At 57.6% G+C, this 25,160-nt stretch overlaps 1 protein-coding gene and 1 long non-coding RNA gene across 2 annotated transcripts; one reads left to right on the forward strand and one right to left on the reverse strand.

Annotated features, from left to right (window-relative positions):
* Positions 1 to 16,187: 16,187 nt before the first annotated feature.
* Positions 16,188 to 22,444, forward strand: CRABP1 (cellular retinoic acid binding protein 1). Its single transcript, XM_025437836.3, has 4 exons — positions 16,188 to 16,330; positions 16,789 to 16,967; positions 18,911 to 19,024; positions 22,133 to 22,444. The coding sequence occupies exons 1-4, from the start codon at positions 16,261 to 16,263 to the stop codon at positions 22,181 to 22,183; spliced, it is 414 nt and encodes a 137-aa protein (XP_025293621.1). The 5' UTR covers positions 16,188 to 16,260; the 3' UTR covers positions 22,184 to 22,444.
* On the reverse strand, positions 20,361 to 25,104 carry LOC112653591 (uncharacterized). Its single transcript, XR_003132291.3, has 3 exons — positions 24,925 to 25,104; positions 22,740 to 22,815; positions 20,361 to 20,823 (listed from the first exon to the last, which is right to left on the reverse strand). It is a non-coding gene; the product is annotated as an uncharacterized LOC112653591 (long non-coding RNA).
* Between the last annotated feature and the right edge of the window lie 56 nt (positions 25,105 to 25,160).

A 25,160-nucleotide genomic window follows, 5' to 3' on the forward strand; every position in this document is an offset into this window, starting at 1 on the left:
TGGGTTCTGGGTGCCTAGCAAGGGCTCTGGGCTCCATAACACAGGCCAGGGCCTCTTGCCAGAAGTGCTGCAGGTGGGGCAGGGCCGAGGCCAGTGCCCTGAGATCTCTGTGATGACCAGGCTGGCACCAGGCTGGGGTGTGACACCCACAGGAGGGGCCAAGGAATGCCTGGTGTGAGGAGGGACCACGGGCACAGATGGAGGGGGACCTGCGGGGGCTTCAGCATGTTCTGCTGGCAGGTGGGCTGGGCCGTCAGGGATGGGGAAGCTGCATGGTCCCTGCAGCACCGCATCTCTCCTGGGGGCCCAGGCATGATGGCTGGGGGGCCCACCCACTCTGGAGCCCCCCTGACCTGCCCCCCGAGCTGGACCTGGACTCTGGAAGTCTGTCCAGCCTCATTCCCTGGAACCCCTACTGCCCTCCTAAGCCTGAGTGGTGCCCATGGGGGGCCTAGTGGAGGTTTGCATACTCTATGTGGCCAAGGTTCTAATCTGGGTTCAGCTGCTTCTGAGCGACAGTTTTCTCACCTGTGAGAGGGTTGGCATGACCCCCAAAAGTCTCTGTAATCGGAACTTCTGGGGTCACCAGTTCATTTCCTGAAGGCAAACCAAGGTCCAAAAAGCGGGCTGATGGACCCCATGGGGGAGCAGAGGTGGTAGGCATTGGACCCTCATTCCCTGTGTGCAGCCCCCTGCCCCCCATGCAGGTCCTTGGGCTGTTGGGGAGTGGTCAGCTCTGAGCAGCACTTCATGTTCCACACTTGCTCTGGACCTGCCTCAGTGGCTGTCCGGAGGGAGGAGGCCAGGCCCTGGGCTGGCTCAGAGGGTGGGGAATGGGCTGGGGGCTGGCTTGGGGGTGCAGGGTCTGGTCCACAGAGTAAGGGAGGCCACCTGGGAGGGGTGAGGAGATTCGAGTTCCAGCAGCTGCTCTGGCACCTTGCTGTGTGCAGGGAGAAGATCACAGCTGTCCCCAAGACCCCATGTCCTTAGTCACATATGTGGGACCTTCCGCGGTGACCAGTGAGGGCCTGGCCTGGCAGGAAGAACTCTGGCCTCCCAGGGCATGGTGGCTCCTTGGGTCAGGCCTCTGGGGACGGGGCTGCTGCTCTGCAGTGGCTGCCTCGGTAGACCCCTTGTCAATTAATTTGGCAGCTCAGTGTCCGGGGCAAGTGGTGTTTGAGAGGCATCATCTATCCATGTCAGAGATGAGTTATGGGACTCTCTGTGGGGCTGCAGCCATGCCTTTCCCCAGGCCATCCCCCAGAGGCTTGCTTTGTCATTAGCTCCTGTGTTTGCATGTGTCATTCCTCCCGACCCCCGTCACTGTGTGGCCACGGGGGACTCATTGGAGGCCCATTATCGGTGCTGGTTTTGAGGGATGATGTGGGGGCAATGGGGGCAGACCCATCTGCACACACATCAGCCCTTTGTCTCGGGCCTGCTAGGGAGATGAATGAGGCCTGTCTAGGCCTGCAGTGCCTGGGGGACCTTGGGGGCCAGGGCCGGAACTCATTCTCTGGACCTTGGGGGCCAGGGAAGATCTCGAGGGCAGGGATGGACCTCAGGAGCTGGGGATGGACCTTGGGGGCCAGAGCCGGACCTCAGGCTGCATGTCAGGTACAAAGTGGCCTGTGCTTACCTCTGTTATCACAACCACAGCAAACAGGTCTAAGCAGACACAGGTGGAGGGACGGGTACCAAAGAGGGAACCTGGCAAAGCTGTGCCAGTCAGCTGGGGTTTCTGCTGGGCCAGTGCTGGGCATCCCCCACCCCCCGGCCCCCTCTATCGGGGCCAGGAATCCTTCTCTGCATTCAGTCCAGGCTGACCCAGGTCTTAGACCAGCTGATGCAGATGCCTCTCTCTGTGGTAGGGAAATTGAGGCCTGAGAACCCTCAGGAGTCAGCAGCTGGGCTGGGAGCCGACCTGATGAGCTCACAGACACTCCTGCCCCATGGGGAGTGACTATGAGACAAGGTTCTGGGAGCATGAGGCAGCACAAGGGGCTCCCACCCATTGCTGAGCTGTGAGGGGCCTGAGGATGCAGAGGGCTGTCTGGTTTCACAGAGTGGGCAGAGCCAGCCACAGGGCACTGAGGGGCAGGGGAGACACCCCGGTGGGGAGCAGCTACCATGTGCGTGGAGACCCCACCTGGCAGCTGCCAACCTTCCTGGCTTCCTTGACCCCTTGGCCTGGCCCCTGAGGCCCGCCGTGACCGTCTTGGCCCACCTCCCACAGCCACCTAAGAGGGCAGCCGGACTGGCCACTGGAGACCATTCCTCTGGACTCATGGCTCACTGCCCTGGCACTGACTCTACTGGGTCACTACCCTGATCCTGAAAGTCCCCCTTCCATGTCTCTCCTCCTGCTGAATGACATTCGCACGCCTCACCTGGGCCCCCAGTCCCACTCCTGGTAGGCACCCAGTGGATGTAGGAAGGAAGAAAGGAAGGGAACCGCGGGCAGGGAGGTGCCCATGCTGTGAGAAAGCATCAGTCTTCCTCACCAAGGGCCTTCACCTGGTCGTCCCCTCTGTCCTCGTAATCCTGTTCCTGGGATAATCTCTAAAGGAAATAATGCAAGACACAGAAGGAAAAGCCTGCAGAGATGCGATTGCATCCCAGCGGCCCTCATACCATTAAATGTGGGCCAGTCCTAAACGCCCAGTCCAAGGGGCTGCACTGTTCCGTGGACACACATGCCCCCGATGACACGGTCATCCTCACTGGTGGCAGGAGGCTGGAGGCCAAGCCAGGAGGGCACCGGGTTGGAGGTGCCAGACTTGTGTACACCGCAGTTTACGGCCGCTTGATGACACTTGTCGGTTTACTCCTCTGCCAGTTTCTTTTTTTTTTTTTTTTTTCCTCTGCCAGTTTCTATGGTTTCGAGATAATTAAGCTATAGGATCGTGTTTTGTATCTGCTGGGACTATTCTCCATTTCCAGAATGATCCCGGTGTATTGATTCTTCTGTGTAAATTCTAGAGCCAACCCACCAGATTTGGAAATTCTCTGTTAGCATTTTGATTGGGCTTGATCTGACTTTACAGAGTTTCTGAGAGAGAACTGACAGCTCTATAGCATTGAGTCGTCGTATTGGTTTTGGAAACTGCTAATTCCATTGGACTGCGGGACGAACATGCCGTCTGACCACATGGAGCGGGTGTGGGGGCCTGGAGGCCAGCGCTAAGGGGCAAGCAATGCGTTTACCTCCTCTTCTCCACTGTCTACTTCTTCTATAAAATGTTTTAATTTTTTAAAAATGTAGACATATTCTTTTTTTTTAAAGATTTTACTTATTTATTCATGAGAGACACAGAGAGAGAGGCAGAGACACAGGTAGAGGGAGAAGCAGGCTCCCTGTAGGGAGCCTGATGTGGGACTTGATCCCAGGACCCTGGGATCACAACCTGAGCCAAAGGCAGATGCTCAAACACTGAGCCACTCAGATGTCCCTGGAAACATATTCTTAAAAAGGGAGGCACTGACAAAGCCTAACATGTCCTCCAGAGGGAGACCAGGCAGAGGAAGGAAGCTGGCCGTGTCCCTGCAGGAGAGATGGGAGCTCCGGGAAGGGGGCCAGGCCCGGAAGGCGGCACCGGGCAGGGAGGACAGATGGAGGGGGCATCTTGTAGGCAGTACTCCTGGCCCTGCGGGGGCAACCTTGGGATGCAGGCAGTGTGGGTGTGTGGCGGGTGATGTCCAGTGCAGCTGCAAATCCGTGGCTGTGATGCTCCAGCATGGAGCTGAGAAAGTCCTCTGTGCTCAGGTGCCTGGTTCTCTGGGGAGCACCCCAGAGCTGGGGCTGGGGCTGGGGGAGGAGAGGTCCAGGGCAAGTGAACTAGGAAAACATGAGAGCCGGTGGAGCCCCGTCCTGTTGAGTGAATGACAGACACCTGGAGGTAAGAGGTAGCTCCTGCATCCTGACCACTCCCAACTCTCTGCCTGCAAATCACAAACAAGGACTGTGGGGCACGAGCATCTGGTCAGCCTGGCCCCTTCCCAAAGGGGGCCCCACGAGTGACCCGCAGGATGGTGGCCATTTACAAGTTAACAGTCCGGGTGTCAGAGGGGCAGTGCTGGTGTTTGCTCACCGTCCCCCCCCCCCCACCTGTGCAAACACCTGAGGGACTGGAGGGGCTAGTCCCCAGGCTGTACGGAGGTGACCTGCCCCAAGCTGTGAGCAGGAGGGCCCTGCAGCCGGCATCCAAGCAGGTCTCCCCACAGTGTTGTGCAGTCTGCAAGGGGTTGGAACAATAGAGACATTTCCCCAGCAGACTCTGTTCTCCCGCTGCAATGCCCACCCCCACACAGAGGGCAGAGCCTCCAGGACAGTTGTGTCCGCCCTTGGGGGTCATGGATGCATCAGGGCAGAGACAAGATGGATGGGTCATCCGTAATGAGCTAGTCCTAAGCCCCCTCTTGGGCCGGTGGCGGGTGGCTCTAATGACCGCTGGGCCCAGCCTCCCTGAAGACGGGCAGCCCAGCCCACCATCCTTCAGCTGTGCCTCCCAAAGTGACTGCGGCTGGGACCCTCACCCCACTTTCCCCATCTCCAAGGGGACAGGTAGCTGAGGGGACGTAGCTGAGCTTTGTGAGGAACAAGCCAAAGGCAGAAGCAGTGACAGTGGCATTTCAAGGAGGGGAAGGAGGCAGGGACTGCATCCTTGGTCACCCAGGCCTGGAGCAGCCACCAGGTTGGTCGGTGGAGCTCGAACCCCATCCTGCTCGCCTCTCTCACCTTGCAAAGCCAGGTGCTTCCCTGCAGGCCTTTCTGAGATGTAGTTTTCGATTCTCCCCACCCTGGGGAAGGTAGGACGCCCAGACTGACCCAAAGCCTCAGACAGAGGTTCCCTGAGCACCATAAGCACCTGCCCCAGCCCAGGATGGGGACAGATAAGGAGACTGCCCAGTTGCCTACCCCCCCCCCCCCCCCCCGTGGACTGGGAGGCCCAAAAAAGCTGCATCGAGGGGGATGGCACTCCAGATGCACAGTTTCCCTCCCACCCCCTTGTCAGGCTCCTGGCCCTGAGGAGAGGGCAGACAAAGGCTTGGGGAGGAAGAATGTGCAGCTCCTAGAACAGCTGCTCCATGGACAATGGGTCTGAGAACCGCCCACAGGGTCCTCCCGTCACTATCACACCCTGGCAGCACTGAGGTCACTCTAGCATGTCCTGGGCTGGGTGCCTGGCCCAGAGCTGCTCTCAGGCTGCAGAAGGGGATGTGATGGGGCCGCGGGGGCCTGAGGATGTGAGCTGGGTTCGAATTGTGAGGGGGCATTTGCGAGGCAGATGAAAGGAGAGCAGCACAAAGCAGGAGCGTGAAGGGGCCCATGGTTTCGGGGTGGGGGGGGCAGCCATGGTTGGGAGTGAGGTGGGATGCAGGTGTGAGTCCCAGGAGGGTGGGAAAGGCCCATCCACTCCCCAGAGCCAGCACCTGTGTGCCCCACAATGTCAGCCTGCCAGAGCGCCAGGGTGGACCCCCCAAAACAGGAAGATGAGGCCAGTGGCCGTGGCTGCAGCATCCCATGAGAACCTGCACTGTGGCCCAGGGAGAAGTGCACCCCTTGGTCCCATGAGGATGACTACCAAGCATAGCAGGGATGGCACTGGAAGAATAAAGTGGTTCACTTCCAAACTCTGTTGCAGAAGGCAATCCTGGCTGAGAGTCAGCAGGCCCACAGTTCTGGCCCGCTTCGGCTAGGCTTGTAGGTGAGGCCTTGTCCCTCGCGGGGCATCGGGCTCCCCATCTGCACCATGAGATGTCCTCCCCCAACTCCCCCACATTTCTCAGCTGTGGCTTCCCAGGGTGCCCAAGATGAATGTCGATGACCTGGCCAAGGTCAGCAAGCACATGACGGAGCCTGGGAGAGCCTCCCCACCCCGCCCCCGCCCTGCCGGGCTCCTGCTCCCTCATCTGACTGTCTATCCAGGGCACTGGTATCTCCTCCTTCCTGCTGGTGGAAGGAGGAATTGCTCTGTAATTGTCCAGTTCTCTTGTGCATATTTGTTTCTATGGAGGGGTCATGCCTCCTGTTGGGGTCCTTTCCTGCTCCCTAGAACAACCAGCCTGGTCTGGCCTCTGGTCCTGGAGGCCACTCCACAAAGACCAGCCAACTAACTGCTGGTCCCAACAATGAGGCCTGTGATTTGCCCCCTGGGGGCCATGTCCAGGCCTGGGGTCCCTGGGATGATGCCCCCTTGCATGGGCACCTGGGTGTGGGCAGCTCAGGGAGGGGTCTAGCTGCCTGGTGGCCAGCTCAGCCCTGGAGATGCTGGCAGGCCAGGGACTGGGGGGGGGGGGGTGGTCGCTGGGAACGCTCAGCTGAAGTAACAATACGGCCCATGAATCATATTTACAAACACTCCAGTGAGCAGGAGAGGGACGTTAATTAAATATTCACATCCTGCGGGGCCTCAGGGAGCCCTGAGGATGAGGACATGATTGGGAGCCTGCAGGAAGTACGAGCTGCTGGAACGTGGGCTGCCGTGGGGCTCCTTCAGCAGCCTGGCAGGTCTTATTATGGTGATTAATTTTGAGTTATCAGCTCTAATGCAATCACCATCATAGGCCAGGAAAGCCCTCTTCATCACTCCAAGCCCAGGCTGGGGCAGCCTCAGAGGAAGAGAAGGCAGGCACTGAGTTTGTCTTCAGAGGGGGTCAAGGGGGACCACAGCCTTCAGGATCGCTTGGAGGCCTTCCTGAGAGGGGCCGCCAGTTGTGAGAACGAACCCAGTGTCGTGGGGGCCTGAGGCCGAGGCCCCTCAGGTGGGGCTTGCAGGGCTCTCCCAGCTGCCTCATTGATCGGGAGAGGAGAACAGAAGCCTCTGACACCTGGGAAGTCTGGGGCAGCTGGAGGAGCTGGCTGGGACTCCCACAGGAGCCCGGGGGCTTCTGGAGACCCACATGCCCCACATCCGTCAATCTCGATTAAGGAGGGCCACAGGGAGCTGGAGGCTTCTCCAGCCACAGCAGCATTGTCCTGGTGACGCCCGGCTGGGGGATGAGGGAGAAGGAGGTGGGCGTTGCTCGCATCTGAAAAACCATTAATCCTGCCATGGTGATTGAGCACCCGTGACGAGCAGTCATTGTGCCGTGCCGCACGTGCCATGGGAGGGGCAGCTAGGGGAGATTGATCAGGGATGAATGGGGTCTCTTTCTTTATGGACTTTCAAAGGCACCATTTGGCACCCTGAGCAGTGCGATCGATGCAAGGCAGCTGACCCCCCTGTGGCCACCTCCAGGCAGCAGGTGGACAGGCCCACGTGGGGGACAGCCCGCGAGCCCCTCCACCGCCCGCTCTGCACGGTTCACCAGGCCGGGGGCCCTTCCTGGTGCAGGGCTGTCGGCCATCAATTCAGCCTCTCCTTTTGCACTGGAAGGGAAGCTGGGACAGTTGCCGTGTTTCCTGATAAATTATAGTCGCCGGTTCCCCAGCCTCGCAGCCCAGAGGAGCCTGGCGCTTGTATAAATCAGACTAATGAAGGCTGAGGCTGTTGTTTCTGAGAGCAGGCATTCATTCTGCAAACCACCACGGAGTGCCCGCTAGGTGCCCGGGCCTAGGCCGCCTGTAAGACAGATGGAAACCGCAAAGGGCCCCCAGGCCGGCGGGCAGGCAGACACATGGCAGCCCTTAACGGCAGGCAGCGCCGGGGCAGCCCCACTTGAGGGAGTATGCCCGCTGGAAGCAGCTCCACCACCTCCCATGAGGCTTCAGGCCAGAGCCTCAACCTCTCTGAGTTCTGCTTCCTTTACCTAAAAAGGTGCCACAAGGACACCTACCTCGCAGCACCCTGGACAGGTGGAGGGATTAGGCGCCCTCTCAGCAGGGCCCAGCCCTGTGCCTGGCACCCAGGGGCACAATAGATGGTGAGCCCCTCTTTCTCCTGTGCTCCCACTGCCTGTGGTGAGCCCACCCCGGACTGTGGGAGGCAGGGCATGGATGCCAGATGCTGGACTCCACCACGGGGTGGACGAGGAAAGACATGCCAGCAGGGATGATGCAGACAACTTGAGTAGGGGCTAGGGGATAGCGGGGTTGTGAGAGAAAGGGGTTGTGAGGGAGACACAGGACGGGTCATGGAGGACACAGGGGTGCTGAGAGAAGAGCCAGGAATTGTGTTGGCCACGCAGAGCTGGGAGAGAGGGCCGGTCCTGTCAATAGTCTGCTGTGAGGGCCCAGGGCTGGGGCTGGGCCTGCAAAGATGGAGAGGCTGGACTGAAAAGGAGCATCAGGCACTCAGAAGTTGCCTGAGCCATAGGACGGCCTGGCCCGGCAACAAGCCCATGGCAGGGACACATGCGACTGGACGGGCCACATGGGAAGGACCAGTGTCCACTCATCCCCTTCAGACACAGGCACACGGGCAGAGAGAGACAGCCACGCAGAGTGTCCCAGAATGCACAGTGCAGACACACAGTGGGCACACAGTGGACACAGTGGACAAGCACAGAAAGCACCGTCGTGGCATATGTTCATCCAGGTACTCAGACTATACCGGAAACAGATGACCAGTTCATCCCAGTCTGTCCAGGGCTTTCCCACTTGACCTCAGAGGGTCCCCATCCTGGAAACCCCCAAGTCCCAGGCCAACAGGGACAGTTGGTGACCCCAGGTCGGAGACACACAGACACACACAGGCAGATGCAGCATGTCACACACAGAGCAGAGACAGCCCCTCCCCGCAGAGATTGCACTCCACAACCATGCACCCAGACACACGCACACAAAGAATGCCAAAACCACCGCCATGGAAACAAAGGCCACGCAAGTTCTAGGAAGAATGAAAGCAGCAGTGGAGTTGGTGGCTGCTGCTCTGACGTCACCAACGCGGGCTCACTACCTGGGGGCTCAGAGACTTGAATGTATTGACTCTCAGCTCTGGAGACAGGACTCCAGAATCATGTTGCAGGGTGGCTCCTGTGCGGAGGGAAGGATCTCTGCAGCCTTCTCTCTGTGGTGAGCGGATGGCCATGTCTCCTGTGTGTCTTCACAGCATCCTGCCTCTGGTGCGCATCACACAGGGTCAGCTTCCACTCTCACGGCCTCCTAGCGCACTTCCACAGGTGGATCTGGGGGACATGAGGGAACCTAAGAGCTCATTGCACATGGAGTCCACCCCACGTGGCTCCATCATTTAGGTTTTCACGAGGAGCCAGAAATCTGGATTTACAGAAGTCTGATTTCTCCATGCTGGTGGCATCTTCCCTTTAGAGAATCAGTGTGAGGACCTCACTTGCGCACCTGCCTACCAGGCGTCCTCAGGCTGCTCACCCTCCCCAACTTCTCCCTGACACCGTCAGGCCGCCGCTCACCCTCCCAGATGCCTGCCTTCATTTGGCTTTCCCTGCCTTTCAAGCCACTGGGTCTGTGCTCTTGCTGTCTGAGATGTTCACTCGGCAAGCTCAGCTCAAGTGTGGACCCTTCTCCCAAGCCCCTGCCTGGCCATGGCACCGTCCCCCCTCTCCTGCTCCTGAATCTCGTGGGATATTCCTCAGCACAGGGCCTGCTTCCCATTACCAGGGCTGGCTCATCGCTCTGCCTCTGCTCTGTGGCAGGGTGCAATTTGGGAACCAGCCTCACTTATCAGCTTTTAGGAGGCTCAGATGCTGGATGAGACAACCATGAGTTCAAATCCTGGCTTCTGTGACCTAGAGTCACCTAATGTATAAGCCCCAGTTTCCAAATCTATCAGATGGGTATGATAGCAAACCCCACAGGGTTAGTTTGAGAACTGCGGGCCCTCATGTGTAGTAGGTGCTTCCTAAATGTCTGCTGAATGAGTGCCGCAGTCACTCCAAGGAGGAGCCAGAGCTCTCCTGTGGCTGGTGGACGGGCCAGGAGAGGACTGGGTGCAGATTCCAACAGCTCACAACCGTGGTACTCACACGGATGAATTTCTTATTTATTTATTTATTTATTTATTTATTTATTTATTTATTTATTTATTTATTTATTTATGATAGTCACAGAGAGAGAGAGAGAGAGAGAGAGGCAGAGACATAGGCAGAGGGAGAAGCAGGCTCCATGCACCGGGAGCCCGATGTGGGATTCCATCCGGGTCTCCAGTATTGCGCCCTGGGTCAAAGGCAGGCGCCAAACCGCTGCACCACCCAGGGATCCCACGGATGAATTTCTTTTAGCTTTTAGAGCAGGCACGGTGGTGCTTGCATTTCCTCTGGGGGTAGAGGGACAAGAGGAGCAGGCTGAGGTTCATTGTGCTTGTGACTTGCTCCGCATGAGCAGCCACTTGGCAGTGATTGGGAACTAATGTCCAGGTAGACAGACCTGGACCTGCCATGCCCTTTCTCCTCTGCCGGTTTTAAGCAGAGTCGCCCTGGTCAGCATGGAGGTGGTGGGAGGTCTCCAGGAGCCTGACGCCTGGGGCTGCTGGGCAGGCACGAGGACCTCCCTCCACTGCTTGGCCAGGGGCCAGAACCCACTCTGGGCCTCAAGTCCCCCCATCTGCCTGCTCAGCCAGCATCTGGGGCTAGCTCTCCTGGGCCCCTCCCGGGTCTGTCTCCACTGGCCAAGTGACCTTGGACACTTCATAGCCTGTGATTTAGCTTCCTCATCTGGGACCGAGTGCCACTCACAGATCAGTGGTAAAGGATGAATGAATAAATGAATGCACACCCCTATGCCCAGTGCCCAGTACCCAGTAAAAGCTCACAGAATGTTAGGCAGTTGTATTCATTGTACCAGGGGGCTCCATGTCCCCAGGTCCCCTCACCCCTGGTGGTGCCCCCCCCCACCCCAGCTTCCAGTCCAGAGCTCCTTCCACTCCATTAACCTAGAAGAAACCCAGCGGGACGAGTGGGGCCCCATCCTCAGGCTTCCCAAGATATCAGCTCTTGGCCTGTTCTCCTGACTCCTGGCCTGGGCGGCACAGTGGCCCCAGCCGCCACCACAGAGCCATCCTACAGACCCCCACCGGGACCCTCTGCAGAGCCCCCAGCTTGCAGGGACTGAACTCTGACCCCCATTCTTCCAGCACGAATTCGGCCCGCCTAAGGGCATGGGGCCAGGCCAGCGGCCCCTGGGAAGCTGAGGCTCTGGCATGCCTCCAGGCAAGACTAGCAAAGCTCAGCAGAAATGCCCCGGACAGGGACACGCAGGTCAGTGGCCTGGCCAGCCTGTTGCTGGCAACATGGGGTCTGCAAAGGCAGGAGCTGCCAGCCTGAGAACAAAGGGGTCTTGAAGAGAAGGCCCAGCCCTGGCTCTTGCTTCAGAAAAATCTGCCTCGGGGAGGAAACACTAGGGATTGGCCACATCCCACAGGCAGCTACGGCTGCTGATGACAACTGGCTTGGCCTGGACTCGGGGATCCCTGCGTCCCCAGGTGAGGTGTCCATAGCGAGCTCCTGGCAGATTGGCCCCTCCTGGAGCCCAGAGGCCGTTTCCCCCTACTCTGCACTGGAAACACCTGTCCCCCTTCAGAGCCCTGCCTAAGGGTGTCCACTGTCCTCTCCTGGGCCTCTCTGCCCTTCACAGCACTTACTGAATGGTCCCCAACTTAATCTTCCCCAGCAGCCGTGTATCACAGGGCCAAATCCCTCCATCTCTGAACTCCATGCCAGGCCCACAGTATCTCTCCAAGGACACCAGGTGAGCCACCGGGATCTCATGTTCCCAGAGTCTTTGCTCTAGAGATTCAAAGATTGGTGTTTCCAACCAAAACAGAAAGGGGATCCTGACTGTAAGTACACGTGTGTGGGTGTGCCACATGCACAGGGGGCATTTGGGAATGTGCTGGAACCCCAAGGACGTGATATTGACCTGGGCTGCTATGCTCGGCCCGGAAGCACCTCTGCACACTTGACAGCGTGGGCTGAGTCTCCCTGAGCCACACAGTGAGGGCCCAGGGCTTGATCCCCTTTGGGCCACCTGCACAGGGTGCTGCCCCACCAAGCTCCATTCTGAAGTCTCAGGCACCCCTCCCCCCACTCAGCCAGCTGTCCTTTGTGTCCCCTTGCATCCATTTACATGCCCAGCATTATGCCTCTCACTCCCACCCTGTATGCTGGGGTCCCCAAGCTGTGGGAGGAGAGCCCCGGGCCCTGCTTCTTTGCAGCCCCTTTCACCTCTCCTGCTCCCCCATGGCTCTCACCTTGCAGCCCTCCTCAGCCTCTGCGGAGCCCCATCTCCTGGTGGCCAGGAAACAACCCAATTTCGACAGGAACCTCTGGCCTCTAGTTCCCCAGCCCCTGGACCCTTCCTGCTCCGGGTGGACACCACACCTTGCCTTCTAGGTCCCATTGTTTCCCCTTTACTACCTGTACCATCTTGCACGCCTCCTGCCTTCAGAGACAGTAAACACCGAAACTCTTCCACCCAAATGCCAACACACAAAACCCCAGCTAGTCCTTGGGACGCAGTCCGTCCTTCCTTTTGTAAAACACTGTAAAGTGTAGTGCCCCTGGCTGCTAGGACATCACAGTCTGGTTTCCCTCCTCCTTCCTAGACTCTTCCCTGCTCCATTGGCCGCTCAACGCTGAGATTCTCCTCCTTGGCCTCCCAGGCATCTCGTGCACACTCATGTCTTCACCTGCACCTGCACACGGGTGACCCCCACCCCCATCTCAGCTCAGACCTCATTCCTGAACTCCAGGGCCATATGCCCACGGGGTCCCGGATGCCCCAGATGACTCAGACCCAACACATCCCAAATAGACCCATAGCAGCAGATGAGACACAACCCAGAATGTGGGAGTCACCCTGGGCTCTTTTCGCCCCTTCTCCTGCCCTGCCAGGTGCAGTGGGTCATGTACTAATGCAGGGCCAAGTTGTGGCTGTATAAGGAGAATTGCCTGGAAAGCTTGCCAAACATAGCTTCCTGGGCCCTACCCCTGACTTGCTGAATCCAGAGTTCCAGGGCTGGGGCCTACGAGTCTGAATTTCTAGAAGGCTCCTCTGTGTTGCTGTGAGGACTGGGGTTCAGGCCTCTTCTCTAAGCCACCTCCTCCCATGTCCACCAGCCGTGGTGCCACTGCTTGCCTATCCTGGGCATCTGCTTCCTCCTGGCAGCCCCTCCCATCCATTCTCCACACTGAAGTGGCAGCCACTTCACCAAAAAGCAATAGGACCACAGCTCACCTCTGCCTAAAAGCCTCCCATGTGCCACCCCCTCTGAGAACACTGCTTCTGGCCCTGCGTGCTTAGTGGGATGACTTCTGCTCACCTCCTGGAACCTCCTGCCTTACCCCTTCAGACTCTGCATGGGTCGCCCGGGTATATGTGCTGTTATAGCTCCTGTCTTTACATACGTGGTCTTTTCTTTTCTTTTTTTTTTTTTAGATTTTTATTCATTCATGAGAGACACACACAGAGGGAGAGGCAGAGACACAGGTAGAGAGAGAAGCAGATTCTATCCAGGGAGCCCGACGTGGAACTAAATCCCAGATCCTGGATCCCAGATCCATCTGCTGAGGGCAGATGCTCAACTGCTGAGCCACGCAGGTGTCCCCACATGGTCCTTTCTGACCATATGCCCCTAGACAGGCCTATGTCTCAACCCAGGCCTGGATAACTGCCTGCCTCCCAGGCTCCATCAGTCCACACAGTGATCACAGATGTTCTAGGTTCCCCTGTAGCTGAACAGTGGACCCTCAAGACAGGATACAGTGGTGCCAACCCAGAGCTGAGCCCAGGTCCCAGCTCAGAGAGCTGGTTGGCAAGAATTAGTGAGCAGGAGAGTAAAGCAGGAGAAGGAACGGAGGCTGGCAGGGAAGCCCAGGCCTCGAGCTGATCTGTTACCAGCAGGGACCTGGAGGTAGGTCCTGAGGCTGGCCCCACAGGAGCCTTGCAATGGTGTTTTCTGCTCTCTCCATGCTGGGTTCCACCCCACCTCGTAAGCAGCCAGGCCAGTGACAGGAGCTTGCCCTCCTCTCCATGTGCTCCCCGGTGAAGGAGCTTCCAGGAAGGTGAGGTTTAGGGCTTCCAGGAAGTCCTGGCCCCTCCTGTACCCTGACCACCTCCATACTATATGAGTAAGAACAGGAGGCTCACAAGGACCCTAGGACCACCTCACATGTGAATGCTGAACTGGCCCGCCTTCCCCATTCCTGGACTCTGCTCCCATGCTTGGCTTGTGCTGGGAAGACTCACCATCGTCTTGCTGTCATGGCAGTCCCAGCTGGATGGTGGACCCTGTCACCTGGCACCTCTGCCCATCCCTCTGTTCCTTTACCATGATTTCTCCCCCCCTTTGCCCATCCACTGCCTCTGCTGCAAGACCTGCTGGTCACATGATGCCTTATCCATAGCCCTCTGACCATTCTCAAGGGTTTTCCCTGTGGTCCCGAGTCCCCCCTGTGGAGCCCCAGGCCCTCCCCGGCCCTGCTCTTTTTTTTAAACAGAGACTTCATGTGATTTTTTTTAAAAGATTTTATTTATTTATTCATGAGAGACACAGAGAGAGGCAGAGACATAGGCAGAGGGAGAAACAGGCTCCATGCAGGGAACCCGATGTGGGACTCCAGGATCAAGCCCTGGGCTGAAGGCAGAGGCTTAACCGCTGAGCCACCCAGATGTCCCTCCCTGGCCCTGCTCTTAAGATGCAGAAGCCTTATGGGGAGCAGTGTTGGCTGGGGTAGGGGCTTGCCTAAGCTGTGTGACACCCCTGTTTTGCCCCCTCACTGTAGAGATGCCAGTCCCTCTATGAAATGAGTCTGATTCGATGGCCACCTTATCTTCTGCCTCCCACACTCAGGATCAGCTACATAATTTGTGGATCCCAGTGCAAAATGAAAATGCACATTGTTCAAAAATGATGAAGAATTTCAAAATGAACCAACCACCAGGCTCACCTAAGCACGTGGGCCTGTGTGACTGCTGGCGTCTCAGCCCGATAAGCCCAGCCCTACCCACATCTCTTTCCAGCTGGTGACGGTCTCTCCGCCCTCTCTTATCCTCAGCTGCTTTCTAAGACAGATCCTCGGGGCCCCAGCGCGGGAGCCCAGCCCCAGCCCCCTGCAGACAGCAGAGCCCTGTTCACCAGGTGGTCAACAGAATCCTGCAGACCTCTGGGGGTCTTCCCCCCACACGTCCTCCGGGCTGCAAAGCACTTACATCCTCTCAAATCGATGCTTATTTATGGAGCCCCACCTGGCAGAGCTTGAGCCAGAGAGGAAAAGATGAACATTCAGTCATTGCCCTATAGGAGCTCAGGTGATAGATAGCAGGGATACTATCTGGAACAAGAGCAAAATACTGGAACAAGAGCAAAACCAAACACGGATCCTGTGGGTTCAGAGAAAAACAATTGATTTGGTTAGGAAACTGAATATCACAGAAGAGAGCATAGAGATGGACTTGAAGAAATGGGCATGATTTTAGGACCTCGGACAGGAAAGCGAAGGGGCATTCCAGGGAGAGGGCACGGCATGGGCAGAAGTGGCCTCGGGAAAGTGTGTAGCTGGCTCTAGAATCCTGAGTTGTGCAGTTTGGCTCAGGCATGGATGATGGTACAGTGGACAGGGACTTGGGGTCAGCCATGCACGTTCCAGGCAGCCAAAAAGTGGCGTATCTTCTTGCTGGGGACACTGAAGGGGGTGTTAAGCATGGTGCACACTTGGGAGCAACGGGAGAAGATAAGGGAACCCCTCTGCAGAATGCAAGCCACACTTCTCTGCAGAACGGGCTGCTCCTACCAGGGTGCCGGTCCCGAGGCTGTGCGGCCTAGGCAGCCTCCTGCCCCTCGCGCCCTGGGCGGGGGTCGTGGGACTGCGGCTTTCCCTCCCCTGCCATCGCTCTCATTGGTCCTGCGCGGGTGTGTGTGCGGAGGGGGGTTGCGGAATAGGATCCAGCACTGAGTGGGGGTACAGCGGCTGCGCACGCCCGTAAGGTGAGGCCGGAGTGGGGAGAGCGCGGCTCGCCACTCTGCTGGCCCCACCATACACTGCATTTTCACTTTATATTACGGTTATTCTCAAAGTGCACACAAGTAGAGAGAATGCTGCAGTGCTCCTCCACGACCCTCCCCGCCCCGCCCCGCCCGCTGCGCCCACCCTCCCCCAGGGCCGTCCCCCAGCTGCAGGAGTGCGGGCGCCAGGGGCGCAGCAGCGAGGCCGGGTGCGGGCCGCGGGGGGCGGGGGCGGGGCGGGGGCGGGGCGGGGGGCGGGGCGGGGGGCGCCCTCCCAGGGACTCCGGGCGCGCGGGCCGGGCGCCGAGCGTCAGTCTCCGCCCTGCAGCCCGCAGTGAGCCCGCCGCGCCGCAGCTGTCCGCCCGCCCGCCGCCCGCCGCCCGCCGCCCGCCGCCTCGCCATGCCCAACTTCGCCGGCACCTGGAAGATGCGCAGCAGCGAGAATTTCGACGAGCTCCTCAAGGCGCTGGGTAAGCGGGCGGGTGGGTGCGCGCCGACGAGGACGAGCGGCTCCGGGGTGCCCGGGCCCGCAGGCTCCGGGACCGGCCCAGGCGGAGGGAGTCCCCGGGGCGAGGGCGAGGGCAAGGGGAGCGTGCCGGGGCCACCCCGGGGGCGGCGGTGAGGGGAGCCCCGAAGCCGCGCGCCGTCCCCCCCACCCCCCGACGGCTCAGCCTGTCTGCGCTGGGTCAGCGCGAGGAGGACTCTCGCTGGAGTCCAAGGAGGACCAGGGACTTGCCATTTGGAGACTCGCTGTGAGGCCGGGCCCGGCCACGAATTCATCGCGCTGCGCAGGGAAAGCCACTTGCCCTCGCTGAGCCTCAGTTTCTCCTCCCGAAAATTGGGGCGAGGGTTAGGGGAGGCGCGGGAACGCTTTGCGGCCGGGGCTCGCGGCCAGGGGTCCGGTGGCGCAGCCCTCGTTGCCCTGCAGGTGTGAACGCCATGCTCAGGAAGGTGGCGGTGGCGGCGGCGTCCAAGCCGCACGTGGAGATCCGCCAGGACGGGGACCAGTTCTACATCAAGACGTCCACCACCGTGCGCACCACCGAGATCAACTTCAAGGTCGGCGAAGGCTTCGAGGAGGAGACGGTGGACGGACGCAAGTGCAGGGTGAGGCCCCAGAAGCGGGCGGCGTTCCGGGCGCGCCCCCTCCACGCCCCGGGCCGCCGCAGCCCAACGCGCCCCTGCCTCCTCCTGCAGCTGGGGCGTGCTTCCCTTGCAAGGGCGGGCAGAGAGGGTTTGCAGAGAGGGTTCTTCGAGCGAGCGGCTTGCCCTGGGCTCGGGAGAGGGGCCTCCCCAGCGCGCCCCCACCCACCCCGAGCCGCCTCCTCCGCGCTCACAGCTGCTCCCGGAGCGGCGGGGAACCCCGGGCGGCGGCGTCCGCGGGGGTGCGGGCAGGGGTGTGGATGAGGCTGCGGGTGCGGGCGCTGGTGCGGGTGCGGGGGGTGCCGGCACGGACGCGGGCGGGAGGTGGGTGCGGGGCCACGGGGGCCGTGCCGCAGCCACGTCTCCTGTCAGCCACGTCTCCTGTCGCAGGTGGAGCGCCCCCCCCCCCCAGCGCCCCTTCGGGGTCCCCGATCCCTGACCCACCCTCCACCCCCCACCCCGGACACCCTGGATCCAGTTTCAGCAGCCTTGTGAGCCAGCAAGGTCGACCTCTCCGTGCGACCCTCAGCCTGGTTTCTAACGGGAAAGGCGGGATCCTTACAAAAGCAAGGCAGATTCTGGCTGGGAAGATGGATTAAGTGCTTTAGTCCTCAAGGGCCAGAGTTTTGCATTTCTATGTATATTGGCCCCAGGGATGAACCAATGGAGTGAAGCAGCGGTTGTACATTCCTTTCTCAGATGGGCAAAAATTACATCTGGTTGAATAGAATGGCCAGTTAGTCCTGTATTTTGAGCGTAGATGGAAAAATTGTCGCTGCTTCTACCACTTATTTAAAAAGTGACAAAATGTCTCCCTCTCTTTCCCGTGTGAAAAACAAAGAAATGCTAATAATGTTCCAGAAAGTGAGGAATTAAGTCTCCCCTAAGTGGTGCCTGTCTGATCTGCGGAGTGGGACTCTCTGGGCTCTGGATTTGGGAGGAGGACACACAGACACGGCCACAGGAGCTGGCCCCCAGAACCCGAGTGGCCAGAAAGCCATGTCCAGGCTTAGAGCTGGCAGATCTGAGCCGCTCGCCACTGCACTGTTAGAAAACAAAAGAGTGGTTGGGGGTAGTAAGAGTGAACATCTTGGAATCACGGGGAGAAGGCCTGGCAATTGGCAGGGCTCAGGTGGGGACATCCAGCTACCGCCAGAGATGGTGATTCTGGTAAAAATCAGGTTCACACGCCGGCCTGGCAAGTGTCAGAAAGTAAATATGTGTGCATCCCGAATCGGTCTCCCACCCCAATGTCGAGCACTCTGTTTTGTGCAGACTGGGGAAAACCCCACCTCCCACCTCCAGGAGCATCAGATTGTTTTGTCTTTGGGACCTAGCCTGGAAAGTGGTTGTGTTTTTATCCTTAGAGCTAATGACACTTGGGTTTATCAGAGCAGCGAGTGTGCTGCATCTGATGAGTGCACATAGAGAGGAGGGTGTTATCCCCAACTCTGTGCAGTGGAGAGGGCTTTGGATCTGCTGGCTGTGGTGTCTGAGTGGTCCTACAATAGTACAGTTGATGGGAAAGTTCTTGTCCTTAATACCCCAATTGCTTGAAGTGATAGTCCATTCTGACATAAATTAATCACTGCGTGCTGTAAATGTCATTACTGGAGATGTAAAGCATGCCTCAAGCGTTGCTGGTTCCCCTGAGTGTGTGTGTGTGTCTGTATGTGATGGGGGAAGACTTGGGGGGATACAAGGTAATATTTATTCCCCATAAAACCTGTGACCGGCCGCCTCCTGAATCTGTGAACTCCATAGGGCGCAGCAGAGGGCTCTGTGCCCTGCTGACGGGGACCATGTGCTGCTTCTCTCCATAGCAGTGACTCTCCGGAGCTCACTGTTATCTCTATTCCTGCTGCCAAGACTGTAATTAATGTCACGAATGGTTTTCCTGCCCACAGAGTTTGGCCACTTGGGAGAATGAGAACAAAATCCACTGCACACAAACTCTCCTTGAGGGGGATGGCCCCAAAACCTACTGGACCCGCGAGCTGGCCAACGACGAGCTCATCCTGGTGAGGTCATGGACCCCTAAATCAACCCCACAGCCCTAGATGATGCCTACAGTGCGCCACGCAAATGCTTTACCCTGGGTTAAAATGTGAGCGGAAAGCTCGAGGTGACAGTTTAGGTCACAGGCAATCATCGTTCCATGGTGTGGTTGGGAGGAGCGTGGATCGGGGGCACAGCAGGGCTATGACAGGCTGCAGTGTCCTCCCTGTGCATCCAGTGGAGCCTTGGTGGATTCTCCGAGCTGGCCTCCCCCTTGACCCTACCCTGGCTGTGAGGCCCCAGGGATTTTCACTCTGCATAGGGATTTTTCCCCCCTTCTCACTCCTCATTTTGCTGCCAGGGAAAGATTTCAGGAATTTTAGCATGTCAGCACTGGGAGCCTCAGAGAGCATTTTTACCCTTAAACTTACCAACAACGGAGGCCTTCAGGGGCCAGGCGAGTTGTGCTGATGGGGGAAGGGTCTGAGTGAAACACCGTGTGGGGCTAGGGGAAGGGTGGGCCCCACCTGAAAGACATTCAGATTAAAACATTTTAAACATTCCTGGCCACACAAAATTCACCTGGTGAGGCCAATTTAGAAACCCCCACCGTTTAATCACACACCTCCTTGTCCTTTAGGTGTGGGGGCAAAGGAGGTTGGCCAGGACAGGGGAAGGCTCAGTCCCTCTTCTTTTGTGTTTCAGAGTAGACCAGGCTTTCCCTGCAGCAACCCCACCCCTGCCAGACCCACACACACACATGCACACACCCCCCACATGCATGCACGCGCACACACACACGCACCAAGTGTACACGCACACACATGCACACACACGCAAGAAAAGGGAAAAGCTGTGTGGGTAACCAGAAATGATATCCTTTGTTCTCCATCAGGCATATTGTTACCATGTTCCCTCCAGGATGCCTGAGGCCCCATCTTAGCAGTGTTGGGGAGGGAGCCTGCAGAGTGGGGTAGCCTCCCTGTGTGACCTGGGCGTGGCTGTAGAGTGAGGGCTGACACTAAGTCTGATCACCCGGCTGCTCTCAGCCCTGAAATTGCACGTTGATCCTGAGAGCAGACCCTGAATGGAGCCGTCTCCATTAGTTTAACTGGGGCTGTTTGATCTTAGGCTCTCCTCTTGTCCTCCTCTGCCGGATTTCATTTTGAGCACTGTCTGCTTTCATAGAGAAGGGGACTGGCTTACTTTGCAACCTAGTGAATGCTGTTTCTAGGAAGGAATACTTGATGGAATTGGAGGAGGAGTTTGAGGCTGAGATGTGGAACTTAGAGAAAAAGGAACAGAACAAAAGGTTCACTGGTACGAGAGTTCTGGAGCGTGGCTGCGGGTTGAGCAAGCTTGTCTTGCCACGAGAAAGTATGATTTTATTAACCTGGTAACATGCAAGCAACCAGAGCACACTGCTGCACGGTGCCTCCCTCCCCACCTCCACCCCTGCATCCTTCCCTGGCTCAGCCGACCAGACAACCCTCAAAGGGCACATTAATCCTTGGCATTTGAGACCTGAAATATGGGCTTTTATTTCAAGGGTTGTTATCGTTAATAAATCCAAAACGCAGGGAGATGCCATCTCCTTATAACAAGAGGCAAATTATCCTAGTTAAGTTGAAATAAGTGCTCCCCGTGCCAACAGTAAATTGTCCCCCGGGGGCTGTAAGCTGCCTTCCGTGAAAACAGAGTATCTTCCCTCAAACCACCCTGGAACATTTCTAGAGTTTCTTGCAGGAGTCTTTCAGTACGGGTGCCAGCTGAGAAAGACGTTTCAGATATGGTTGGAAATGTGATTTCTTCTTGTGTCGGCCTGTGGGAGGTGTCAGATACGAGGATGGTCAGATCCATGGAAGGAGTCAAACCCCAAACACTCCATGGTTGTAGAGCTGAGAGGTTGGCACATCTAGAGGTGAATGATGGTGGGAACCCCTGCCTTCCTCCCAGCACAGAATCAGGTGCAGACGGAGGAGGTGTCCAGAGCAAGTACACCTGGGCTGGTATGAGCAGCTAGCTCCCTACTTGGAAAAGGAGTTGGTGATGATGGACATTTGCTTCTGAGTATCACTCATGACTAGTATTTCCCTGAGACACACATTGGCATAATAGCACCTGCTCCTTGATTGCCTCTCAGCTTGATTGCCAGCTGACAGGCCAGGGCAGGCAAAGGTCCAGGTCTGTCCAGGCTCTCAGCCTCTCCCAGGCCTCATGCCCCTTTGAGAACTGCAGAGCTAGGGATGCTCCTACTGAACGGTGTACATCTGCAGACATGCCTGCATCAGATCTACAGAACAATTTTGATTCTTGGTTTTGTTTGTGAAACAAACATACTGAACTGCCTGTGGGAGCCCAAGAGAGCAGGCCTGTGCATAATTGCTAGTTTGGGGGAGTTTTGATAGTTTATTTACAGGCGACACCATTTTAGGGGCCAGAAGGAAAACCTCCATCTGTGGAATGGCTTGTGCCTACAGCACAGCAAACAAAGAACCGTAAAATTTTAGCTGGAAAGAGACTTTGGGATCATCCTGTTGGATTCCACCCATCTGAAACCCTTCCTTTCCACTCCAAACCAGCAAGAGGCAGGGCAGTGCCCAGTGTGCCAGCTGTATGCTGCAGAGCTGGGTCTGGGAGCCAGCACTGGGCCTTTACAGCTCAGACCAGTTTTCTGGCTTGTGGGTGGCTTGAGGGGTGGGCAGCTGCTCCCTGGAAGGTGCTTCTGCGCTCTCCTCAACATGGCCCCATCTCACTGGTCAGCACAGGACCCTTGCTCTCCTGAAGTCATGTGAAGCAACAGAGCCACTTTAGAAATGTCCAGTGTGACATCTTCCCCTTTCAGTTTAATTTTTCAAACCAAGTATTTATGTCAGTATTCACAGGCTCCAGAAACAAAGGGAAATTACATAGAATTCTACACCACAGCTGCCTCTCTGCCAGTACGGAGCTTAAGGGAGGAAAAAAAGAAAAAGAAAAAAAAACCTTAGCAGTTAGCATGAACACATGGCACAGGAAATTGAATGTCTGTTACAAAGAGTCTTTAACGGGGCCGTAAGCGGCCTTATTAGTGATATGCTTTAAACGTATCTGCACAGGCATCTGCTCTGATTGCTTTTCCTTCTCTGCAGACGTTCGGCGCCGATGACGTGGTCTGCACGAGAATTTATGTTCGAGAGTGAAGGCGGCCGGCTTGTTCCTGCTTTGGGGGTGGGATGCATGTTCCCCTGAGAAATGTCCTTAGGTCTGAGTTGCCGGGGACCTTCCCTTACCCTGTTCTCCCCATGCCGGTGGTGTTGTGCCTCCCCAAGAGCCCTGTTCTCCCTGTGCTGGTGGTGTGGTGCCCCCCCCTCCCCAAAGCCTCTGTGCCCCTGCCCCTGGTGCTCTGTAGTTTGGCATCTGCATGGTTCCACCCATCATTAAACTGGTTGGCCAAATTTCAAGGCTCTTCCTTTCCTTGAGCTGCCTCTTCAGTTTCAGCATGGGTTACTGTGCACCCGCGGTCCTTGGCATTGCACTGCCCTGTGTGGTGTCTTCAGTGTCAGCCTGCTGCCTGGGTCCCCTGGGTGGAGCACACAGGCTCCTTCCAGCTGGATCTAGACTGAGATCCAGGTGTGTTTGGGCTTCACAGCGTTGTCCACTAGAATTAGTCTGTGTCCTAGCAGGAGAGGGAGGGTACATTCAAAAGGTATATTGAGGGGATCCCAGAATAAAGGGATAGTTTACATAGGCACTGACCTGGATAGGATGAAGAGAATCAGAAAGGATGCGGTGGCCCTCAGACTAGCAACAGAGGAGCTGTTACCTGCTGCGCCTGCAAACAGAAGGCACACAGAACCCCAGATCATAAGAGCTAAAGCCCAGGGGAGAGGCCACCATATAGGAGCTGTGGCCGTGCGTGGAGGGACGTAGCCACTGTCCAAACCATGGCCCCAGTGACATAAGGGGTGGGAGTGGGCGTGGAGTTTGCCTCGGAACTCCACGCCCTCCCAGGGTTAAGTATCCTGACCTCCCAGCTTTCCATCTCTGATCTACCCGTGCTGCCCACTGGCCACACCCAATTGGAATCCAAGGGCCGGTGAGGTGCTGTCCTCGAGAGTCACCCTCCCTGAACACTGCCAGGCACAGAATGGATCTGAACATGTACGTGGATGACACTCCACAGTTGCCAACTCTTACATTTTAAAATAAGGAGATTTCACATAAAAATCTAGATTTCTGTTTCCTTAGGAGAAAAATTGGGAAAATCTGGCATCCTGGAACTGACATTCCCACGGGGCTAACAGCTTCCCCCCCCTTTTATGTGGACCTTGGATTGTCTATCTCCCCATGGTTCCTGCCCTCATGTGTGTTGTTTTCCCAGCTTCTTGGGCATATCTCTGCTCTCAGGTACATGGGTTCTTGGCGAAGCCAGGCTAGAGTTAGCTGACCAACACGTGCAGGGATGGATGAGGCCAGGAGACAGTGACCCCCAAAGAGCTCACAGTCTCATGGGGCAGATTACCTAAGGGCCAGGCACCACGACCTGAGAGTAAATGAGGACACGTTTACCTAAATCCTCACACTTCTGAAGTGCAGGTCCCCACAGTGCTCTTGCAGAACTTCAAAGTCTCCCAGATACTCTGTTGCTTACGTGGAACTGTGTGGGGAAGGGGGTCTTCTGCTGAATCTTGAACACAGCTCACATCCTACAACCTGCAGTCTAGGGATGGTCTGGGCTGTGCTGCCCTCCATGCACACCAACAGCTCTGGTAGCAACTGTTTCTCAGCCCCATCCACTAGGCCCTGGTGTATCAGAGCAGGGCTGGATTATGGGTAGAAGAGACTCTAACACTGGGCTATACACTCTCTCCAGGACCCTGAGTGACCTCTGCATGTCCCAGAACTTCTCAAAACCCTTCATGGGAACAGCCTGAGTGCCACCTGGACAGTGGGTACAGACACCATGACATACTTAACATTTTGCTCCAGGTCCACACTCAGTCCAACATGAGTTTCCTATAGCAGAGAGCAAGTGTTAGAGGTATTGCTTGATGGCTTCCTGCAGGAAGGGGGTCAAGTTGGGCCTGTAAGGATAGGGAGCACCTGGCCTGGTGTGCGGTGGAGAGGAAGGCTGCATGGATGGCTAACCTGCACAAGGATGTCAGACTAGAGGGAGGTGAGGGGCCCAAGCTGGCCACAAAAGAAAGGGTGAAAGTCAGGTCGGCATAGAGACGGGGCTGGCGTGTCTGTACTGCACTACGGGTGCTGGGAGCTCCGCAACGGGGACGGACAGAGTGAAGCCTCAGACGTCTTGGGGTATATACTTCTGGGCTCTTCTCCGGATCTAGCCCAAAGGGGGCAGGTCCGGGTGGAAGGGCAGGTGCAGGAGGGCCTTCCCCTTTCCTGACCGGGATTTAGGGTGTCTCCATCACGTTCTTTAGTCACAGGGCACATGGGGCACGTCTGGCACACATGTATCCTTCTCTTTAGGGGGTGGGTGGGGTGGGGAGGCCAGAGGGAGGGAGAGTCCCCGGCGACTCCAGGCTGAGCGCAGCGGCCGACGTGGGGCTGGACGTCCCCACCCTGACGTCGGGACCCGAACGGAAATCGAGTCCCAGGCCGAGGCCCCAACGCGGGCACCTCTGGACGCCCGGGTCACCCGCAGCACGTGCACCGTGTCCCCACTGACTCTGGAGCGCCGAGCTCCCCAGAGCCTGGTGCACACACACTGCCTGGCACATACGGGGGACGAAAACCCACGCGGTGTCACTGTCCTCAGTCATCTACAACACTGCTCCCAACTCACTGCCGCCCTCGCATCCCCGCGCTCGAGCTCTGGGAGGTCCAACTCCGCCCGGCATTCAAGGCCCACCCCCACCCCCACCCCCACCCCCACCCCCTGCTTGGCCTAGCCAGGCACAACAGAAAAGGCAAGGGCTACCTCCTGGGCACACCTTCAGGTTGCCAGTGCTAGAAACCGAAACACAGCCAACTTCGGCTCCACGGCAGCACCGGCAAACCTAGACGACACCGGGCAGGTGGGGCCGCCACGAAGCCAGACCCCTCAGCCCATCCCTCCATTTGGGTTTCCTGCGCAGCGGTCCGGTCACATGACCGCCCGAACCAATCACCGCTGGGGGCGGGGCCCCAGACCGCATCACGTGACCACAGCGGGGC

The sequence above is a fragment of the Canis lupus genome, chromosome 3, assembly GCF_003254725.2.
Source record: "Canis lupus dingo isolate Sandy chromosome 3, ASM325472v2, whole genome shotgun sequence".
In the NCBI taxonomy this organism is placed as follows: Eukaryota; Metazoa; Chordata; class Mammalia; order Carnivora; family Canidae; genus Canis; species Canis lupus.